Raw genomic sequence first — 9,672 nt, 5'->3', positions numbered from 1 at the left:
GTTTTTAGCCCTATCTCTCAATGGTGAAGAATCACTTTAAATATTAAGTAATTTTCATATCCAGATGCGGATCCGGACCTTCACCAAAATTTAATCAATTTGTCATGGTCACACACCCAACCTGTCTACCAAGTTTCATCCGAAACCGTGCACAACTTTTTGAGATATCCTGCACACACACAGACAGACAGAGAGGGGTGAAAACATAACCTCCTTCACCTTCAGTGGCGGAGGTAATGGCTGTCTATAATCTCGACATAGGCTATCACAGAATAGTGAGGATGAGATGTGCACAATATGATGCTGATGTTTTTGCTCTCCCTAACTGCAACTCATTTTGTTGTGTACTCAAAATTGAGCTGTCTCATCAGGGTTTTATTCCTAACGGCTATGAACCTCACTAAAAATTGCCGATGCAGTGCCTGCAGGAGATTCCGCATCCCGGCTGCAGACATAAATCTTGTCGTCCTTTTATTAAGTTGTGGATGTTAAAAAAAAACCCATAACTTTCACAAGAGGAGGCCAACATGTGCTGATATCCTGGCCAACTTCCCTGCTTAGGAGAAGCTGTATCATTGGCACTATCTACAGGAGGTGGTAGTGCTGAGGTATGGAATTGGTTCTGGCTTGATGGGCCATATGGCCTCCTCATGACATTTAAGTTTTCATATTTCCACGCATCAATGTAGATTGCTGTACTGGTCTCGACTTGAATAAATGATAACACAAATGTGGTTAAGGAAGAATGTGCATTTATTTATTTACTCTTATAATTGGATTAAGTGTAAATATTTTATATTACTCTTAAGTATATTATTCTTGGCACTCTGCGTGCTGGCATGATTGCTTAGAGGTAAGCATACTTGCATCTCAGCTGTTTAGCCTGGAATTGATTTCCAAACCAGCTATGAAATATCATCCCAGTGTCTCAGAGGCAGGGTGATTCATCAATGTGTGTGCCGTCCCTTCTGCTGGCATGAGTTGATGGGTGTTAAAGATCCCACGGTGTCCTTCGTGAAGATTTGGCGAGCTTTTGCTGGCACCATGGCCAAATTACAAATTCCTTCCCTATCCGTAGTCGACCGTCAGGCCTGGCCAGCCTGTTCGTAAAAGACTTGGGCCAAGCTTCCCCCAGCCAGCCACACAAGAACGTGGGAATAATTGTTCCTGTTAAGAAGATTCTTGTCACTCTGTATACCTTCAGAACAGATCACTTGTTTGTGTTGCTGTTATACAATTGTTTATTTGGTTCATTCTTTTTAATTTAATTTGACTAAATATGACTGAATGAAGCATGGAACCGTCGAGGATTACTGATATCTTACCACTTAAGGCCCAGTCACACCTTGACGTTTTAGCCAGCAATGGCAACGTATTAAAATGTATGTAAAACGCTGGCTTACGTTGAACTTTTGATGTTTTTTTTAAAGATTCGGATGTATTCATAACGACTTGGTCTTATGCATAACGTATTAGTAAAGGCCCGGTCACACCTTGACGTTTTAGCCAACGTATGCCGATTTTTGAATTTCTTTTCTAAAACGCTGGCACACGTTGAATACGTTATGGGTAAGTTTTGATAACATTGAGAGCACGCTGGCATACGTCGCAGTACGTTGCCATACGTCGTTGTACGTTGGCTTTAAACGTTGTACTTTTCGGTTGTCCTCAAATTTTTTCATGCTTGAAATTTCACGACGTATGCCGGCGTATGACTCACACGTTCCGCTACGCTGGCCACAAGTTGTAGGCACGGTCTGCGATCGTTGACAGACGTCAACACATGCTACTTGTAAGTTAATCATAAGTTGAGACACGCCGAGGTAATGTTTAGCGTACCCGAAACTTATTTCTAACCTATGATTAATGTGTTGTTGGCACGTTACGCGATCGTTGCCACACGTCGACAGACGTTACTTTTAATTTACTCATAGGCTGAAAGACGTCGGTATAATGGATCGTCCTTGCGTCAGCGTCCACGGCCACGGCCAGGACACTTATTTGCAGCATTCTTCAAACTTTTCTTCGGCATGACGAGGATGTTCACACTTCGATGTCGAGCTTGGCTATGATTCCAATTGTCTATCGGCAGCGTCTATTTAAAATAGTCGAGTTTGAGCGTTTTAACACGTTCAGAAGAAACGCTTCAAATTTCAAAACCCCAGCGTCAAAAAAAAAAAAAAACAAAAAAAAAAAACAAAGGCGAGTGACAGCAATTTAAATCGTTCATTGTAAACAATGAAAATAGCTCAGTGGTACCGTTTAAAAGTCGTTGAGTGTAAAAAAAATCCAATTGTTGAGCGCAAGCGTCTACTTTCAATAGTGGAGATGCAGCCATTTAAATCGTTGAGTGGCAGCCTATGAACCTACCCGTGGACACGCGGACACAAGGACGATCCATCATAACCCACACCCTCCCCCTCACACCCACCTACTACTGCCAACATGAACAAACTACTACTAATACTAATACTAATAGTAATACTGATACTGATACTGTTACTGCTGACATGGACATCAACTCAAAAAGGACTCGAAAACACTGTTGGGTTCCCCTTTTATGAACACCATTTTTATATACCAATTCCCAAAACCGCTGGGAACACGTCTTTATATGGCAGTTGTAAGCGAGAAACACATTCATTTTTTTTTTTTTGTCGACCGGAAGACGTCATTGGAATACGTCTACATACGTCGATGTGTGTTGGGACTACGTAAAGAATTGGTTCCAAGCACGTCAAACATAAGTTAGAAATAAGTTTCGCGTAAAAAAGACATTACCGCGACGTGTTTCGACTTATGAGTAGCTTATAAGTAGCGTTTGTGGACGTGTGTAAGCGTCCACATATCGTGTGTAAAACTTATCCCCATCGCATGCGGAACGTGTGTCATACGCCGAGTACGTCGTAAAATTTTGAACATGTTCAAAATTTTACGACGTACTCTACTTACTATGACTTATGATAGCGTATTTAGCGTTCTACTCGCGCATACCAAACTTACCCATACCGTATTCGACGTGCCCCAACGTTTTAGACACACTTTTTGTTACGTCGGCATACGCTGGCAAGATCGCCAAGGTGTGACCGCGATTTTGACCCTTCCATTTCTATGGCAGTTATGATTTGAATCGTTGTGCGTCAGCCTTTTAATAGGCTACGTCACGACATCGTCGGCGATGCGTGCAACGCGCTATGCCTAAGTTAGACTATCGTTGGGCATCGGTTGTGTAGGCCGACAACAGGTTCAGCATTCGTTGGTATAAGTTATCTATAACACAACGAAACGTTCTGTGTAGTTACCAATGCGTTATACATAAGACCAAGTCGCTATGAATACGTCCGAATCTTTAAAAAAAAACATCAAAAGTTCAACGTCAGCCAGCGTTTTACATACATTTTAACACGTTGCCATCGCTGGCTAAAACGTCAAGGTGTGACCGGGCCTTAACGGACACAGAACGTTTCGTTGTGTTATTGATAACTTATACCAACGAATGCTTAACCTGTTGTCAGCCTTCACAACCTATGCCCAACGATAGTCTAACTTATGCATAGCACGCTGCACGCATCGCCGACGATGACGTGGCGTAGGTTATGAAAAGGCTGCTGCACAACGATTCAAATCATAACCGCCGCAGAAATGGAAGTGTCAACATCGCAGTCACACCTTGGCGATCTTGCCAGCGTATGCCAACCTCTGAAAAATGCGTCTAAAACGCTGGCGCACATCGAATACGGTATGGGTAAGTTTGGTATGCGTGAATAGAACGCTAAAGTACGCTATCATACGTCATATTAAATGGAGTACGTCTTGTAATTTTAAACATGTTGAAAATTTTACGACGTACTTGCCGTATGACACACGCTCCGCATGCGATGGGAATAAGTTGTACGCACGATATGCGATTGTTGACAAACATCGACACACGTTACTTGAAAGGTACTCATAAGTCGAAACATGTCAAGGTAATGGTTAGCGTCAGTGTTCCAGACTCCCGGTTTTTTTTTTCTTCGGTATGACGGTGTTCAGTGTACAGTGCGGTTACGATTTAAATCGTTGAGCGGAAGCCTATTAATTATATTATATTATAACCGCGCTAGAAATCGAAGTGTCAAAATCACCATCATACCGAAGGAAGGAAGGAAGAAAAATAAAAATAAAATAAAAAAAAACACGAAGTCTGGAACACTGACGCTAACCATTACCTTGATGTGTTTCGACTTATGAGCACCTTACAAGTAACGTGTGTCGATGTGTGTCACCGATCGCGTGACGTGCCTACAACTTATGGCCAGCGTTATGCGGAACGTGTGAGTCATACGCTGGCATAAGTCTTAAAATTTCAAGCATGGAAAATTTGAGGACAACCGAAAAGTACAACGTTTAAAGCCAGCGTACTACGACGTATGGCAGTGTTTTTCAGCGTGCTCTCCATGTTATCAAAACTTACCCATAACGTATTCAACGTGTACCAGCGTTTTAGACAAATTTTCCAAAAATCGGCATAAGCTGGCTAAAACGTCAAGGTGTGACTGGGCCTTTAAATACAGAAACATTGTCAGGTCACCATATTTGTCTATAATCCATCTTCCTCTTTACAGAGTGTCTGTTCTGCTGAAGCAATTCCTGGGCAAGGGTCTTTCACTCAATGATGAAGAATCGCTTGAAAAATTCTCAGATCCGGATCTTCGCCAAAATCTAATCAATTGATCTTTGTCACACACCCAACCTATCCACCAAATTTTGTCTGAATACATCCACAACTTTTTCAGATATCTTGCTCACAGACAGATACAGAAAAAAAAAAGAAGACGGGGTGAAAACATAACCTCCGTCCACCTTCGGTGGCAAGGTAAAACAATTTAAAATTCTCATCTCCAGATCCGAGTCTTCACCAAAATCTAATAAATTCGGCCAGACACCCAACCTGTCCACCAAATTTTGTCCCAATCCAAGCATAACTTTTTGAGATATCCTGCTCACAGACAAACAAACAGACAGAGGTGAATACGTAACGTCTGTCCGTGGTGGAAGGAATAAAACAAAAATATAATTACAAAAGGCAGGTGGGAAAAATGTCGAAACCAGATCCATGGGATGTTAACTAAATTAATCTTGATTACAGTATTCAGGCAGGCTCACTTACAAAGGAAGTATGGAGATATGGCAGAATGTACATCTCTATTATAATACCAAGCTTGCACACTAAAAACTCGGCTCGCCGTCACACGATCCCTAATAAATTGCTGTGGCACTTAGCGCACATACCGACAATGTTTGGGAAGTCTTGGCGTTCCATAGTACCACTTGCATTTTGCACGATGCATATTTTTGTCATTCCCCGTGTACGGTTCTGTCGTCTGCTACCAGCTATGTTGTACTGCTATCCCGTGCATGTGCATGGGTATCGCTAGTTGACATTAAATACACCAGGGTTTGGTTTACATTTTCATGTTTTGATCATTGTTAGTCCCTGTTGGACTTGGTCCAAAACGGGGGCTTATGGATTCGATCTGCAGCCATATCTCGGACATGTATGGACCGATTTTATCCATACTTGGCACAAAGACAACACATGATGGTGTACATATGCACATCATTTTGTTTCACAATTCGATTAAAGATGGCCGACTGGCGGCCATTTTAGTTGTTAAAAACCCGATGCTGAACACGTCCTCAACGATTTCTCAGACTTGCATCTCCCGATATTGTTCAAACTCGGCACACAGATAATGAATGATGGCTTACATATGCACGTCATTGTTTTTTAAGATCCGATCCAAGATGGCCGACTGGCAGCCATTTAATTTCCTAAATGTGTCCCCAACCATTTCTCGGACATGCACGGTCTGATTTTGTTTAAAATTGGCACAAGCACAGTACATGATGGCATCTCACCTTTATTGTTGTTGTTTTTTTTTTTACTCCATGCAGCAAAACTTTGAAATATCATATTGCTGCTTCACTTTTCACATTATGAATGTGTGGAATGAAAAGAGGGCAATAAAGGGGATTGTGTGTTTCCCAGAACAAGGGTAGAAAGGCCAATGAGAGCATACAATGTGGTAGTACACTCCAGCTTGCAGCATAATAGCATACCCTTCTTCTTCTTCTTTCGCTGCTCCCGTTAGGGGTCGCCACAGCGGATCATCCATATGATCCACATCGTGATTTGGCACATGTTTTACACCGGATGCGCTTCCTGACGCAACCCTCGTCGCCTCTTACGACACAGGGATATGGTACACCTATTTTAACCGGGGTATACACCGGCCCAGTACAGCATACCCATTATAGCATAGCATACCCATTTCTAGTGCGGCATAATAGCATACCCATTTCAGATTATTACATAAGGATCATGTCTGTCATAAACAAAATTATTCAAAATGCTTTAGGTTTTTGAGTGGTTAGATTTTAGTAACCAAAGATATCTTCCATGAATAATATAATGAAGGTTGCATCACCATTAAGCCATGTTTATGGAACTTTCCATGAGAGAATTTGAGACTTGTTAATCATATTTATAGTGTGAAAAACATATAACATCGTATGCAGGCTGGCTGGTTGGGATTGTCCAGTAATCAGTTATAAACTTTATACTTTGGAGATGGTTTCTGTAAGTTAAGGTGATGAAATTCCCACCGAACGATAAATTTAGAAGCGCAGTTCCCACCAACATGGAATTTGCAGCGGTGTGTTCACCAACGACGAATATGGCTGACGGGTTCCTTCCGCGCCATGTATTTCGCAATGGGGCTTCCACATAAGTGCAGATTTAAATGATTTATAAATGTGGCGAGGGATTCAGCTTATAAATACGGAATCTCAGTGCATATCAACCACATTCCTAATTACTCAAAACACTTGTTTTTCCCCACCTCCCTTTTTCCACCACTTTTCTTGTAGTTTTTTGGAACACTCTTTGCACCTTTCAACTTTATGGTGGAGAAGATTGAAGGGTTTCTCCCATCAAGTCTTTGGCACCACCTGACCAGGATCTGATGGCTAATTGTTGAGGTGACCCACTGAATTCTTGTCCCTCAGCACCTATGTGTGCCCTTCGCTAGCTGTGGCCTGTTCATGGCATTTGGAACTGCGCAAAACTACCGGAGCTGTATCGAGCTCAGTGTGTCATTGCAGGAACTGCCAGGATGATCCCTTTTTCAGGAATCTCTCCCCCAGCTGAGTGCCAAGGCTCTCTCTCTCTCTCTCTCTCTCTCTCTCTCTCTCTCTCTCTCTCTCTCTCTCTCTCTCTCTCTCTCTCTCTCTCTCTCTCTCTGTCTGTCTGTCTGTCTGTCTGTCTGTCTGTCTGTCTGTCTGTCTGTCTGTCTGTCTGTCTGTCTGTCTTTCTCTCTCTCTCTCTCTCTCTCTCTCTCTCTCTCTCTCTCTCTCTCTCTCTGTCTCTGTCTCTGTCTCTGTCTCTGTCTCTGTCTCTGTCTCTGTCTCTGTCTCTGTCTCTGTCTCTGTCTCTGTCTCTGTCTCTGTCTCTGTCTCTCTCTCTCTCTCTCTCTCTCTCTCTCTCTCTCTCTCTCTCTCTCTCTCTCTCTCTATGATCCAGACTGGACATGCTTGCTGCACGTCCTGCCCACTGCCCTACCCTGGGCAGCATCACTGTTACAATGAAATGTTGTTTGGTTTCATCCAACTTACCTCCAGCTTGAAAATGTTCAAATAAAATTTGACTAAAAACGTGGTGTTTTTTTTTTTTAATACTCTTTGCAACTTAATTGTTGGCTTTTGATTTATTGTTGTTACTTTATGATAAAATAGTTTGTTGTTTTTTACGCACTCGAGTGAAATGTTTTACTCACGGAGGCATTTTTGCAAGGGATTTGCTTTTGAAAAAAGGAAAAGGAAGTTTTTTTTGTTTTTTTTAACCAAGGCTTTTATGTTGAAAATGAAAATCTATAGTTTATTCCTATCTTATTGGGATTTGATATTCGTTATCTCCACCAGTGAAGGTGGACACAGGTTGTGTTTTCACCCCTGTTTGTCTGTGTTTGTCTGTGAGCATGATATCTGAAAAAGTTCTGGACGGATTCGTACGAAGCTTGGTGGACGAATTGATTCAATTTTAGTGAAGATCCAGATCTGATAATGTTTTTAAGTGATTCTTTACCAAGTGACCGTTACAAGACAGTATGGAATCCCAGTGATATATACCTATATCTTTTAAGCTCTGTTCCAAAACTCCAGCTGCTGCATCAACACTAGCTCTGGACTACAGACTCTTGATATTGCTATAGGAGTCCACCAAGGGTGTATATTCTCCCCTTCTTTATTCCTTTTGGTTATTGTCTTTGTTATGAGGAAAGCCATGACAGATGCCAACTTTGGCATCTCATGGCAGCAACATCGATTGACAGACCTTGACTTTGCAGATGATGTTGCACTGTTGGCTGAAGGTTCGACGAGGCTGCAATATATGACCCTTAGCTTGGATAAATGCAGTGCCAAAGTGGGCCTGCGTATCAGCTGCGCAAAGACCACACAACAACAAAGGGGTCACCCTATTACAGTTGGTCAAGAAAATATTGAGGAAGCCGACCATTTCCTGTATTTAGGTAGCACACTCTCTAGGGAAGGTGATGCTGAGATTGATATCCACACAAGAATTGGCAAGGCAGCCTCAGTTTTTCAGCACCGCTGCAAAGTATGGAAATTAACCACTATTAATATTGCCACCGAGCTCAAACTCTACTTGTCCATTGTAGTGCCCATTGCAATTTATGCCAGAGAGACGTGGAAAAGAGCAGCGAAAGTGTCACAAACTGAACGTATTCCACCAATGTTGCCTTCACAAGATTCTTGGAATCGCATGGAGAAACAGTATCACAAACAAGGAGGTGTTAAAGAGAACTGGGTTAAGGTGCCTTTCAGACATCATAACAGAAAGAAGGATGAGGTTAGCCGGACATACATTTTGTCAACCTGATACCCGCTATGCCAGAGTAGCCCTCGAATGGATACCACGAGGTGGTAAAAGGAAACAAGATCCCCCCAAAAAGACCTGGTGAAGCTCTTTTAAAGAAGACTTGAAAACTAGAAATACCACATGGATGATGGCGAGATAAATTGTTATGGAGCGGACAAGATGGTGGCATTTTGCTACCCAATGCCCCACTAGGGACAGGAGGAAATAAACTCAGATCTTACATGCAAAAAGTTGTGCTTGCTGATAGGACAGACAGATTCATGTTCACTTGAAATAGCTTCATACTTCATGATGCAACATCTGTTGGCACTCCACCAAGCAGCAGTTTAATTTGGATTTAATCAGCTGAAGACGCACACTGCAGCGATTTGTCTTTTTAGTAGACACGTTTCTAGGTTCATGGTGGAGCAGACAACAGCTGGCAATGGATTGACAGACAAAATGAGGCAAAGCACAGCTGATCGTGAGCTATTCAGCAAAGCCGATGACGTCGTACAATGTTGTTCATGATATCAGAAAAAAGTTTTGTTTTTTAAGCACTGTAATCTATCGATAATTCCAGGTGTGTGTGTGTGTGTGTGTGTGTGTGTGTGTGTGTGTGTGTGTGTGTGTGTGTGTGTGTGTGTGTGTGTGTGTGTGTGTGTGTGTGTGTGTGTGTGTGAGACCGCTGTTTCTCGACAACCACTGGTCCGATCTAATTGAAACTTGCCAGGTATATTGCTGGGGACATG

At 42.3% G+C, this 9,672-nt stretch overlaps 1 protein-coding gene across 4 annotated transcripts in view; it reads left to right on the top strand.

The window, feature by feature from the left end:
• The window catches only part of ST7 (suppression of tumorigenicity 7), an 88,188-nt gene extending 80,493 nt beyond the window's left edge, over positions 1–7,695 (top strand). For all 4 annotated transcript variants that reach the window (XM_085897860.1, XM_085897859.1, XM_085897861.1 and 1 more), the window contains exon 12: positions 6,913–7,695. In XM_085897860.1, the coding sequence (XP_085753986.1) occupies positions 6,913–7,008 (96 nt within the window). In that variant the 3' untranslated portion in view covers positions 7,009–7,695. The remainder of the gene's footprint in view (positions 1–6,912) is intronic.
• The last annotated feature ends 1,977 nt before the right edge of the window (positions 7,696–9,672 follow it).

The sequence above is a fragment of the Eptatretus burgeri genome, chromosome 10, assembly GCF_056783735.1.
Source record: "Eptatretus burgeri isolate ZD-2024b chromosome 10, Ebu_testis_v1, whole genome shotgun sequence".
Classification (NCBI taxonomy): domain Eukaryota; kingdom Metazoa; phylum Chordata; class Myxini; order Myxiniformes; family Myxinidae; genus Eptatretus; species Eptatretus burgeri.
Note: the sequence above shows the minus strand (reverse complement) of the source record. Positions and strands in the feature narration are given on the sequence as shown.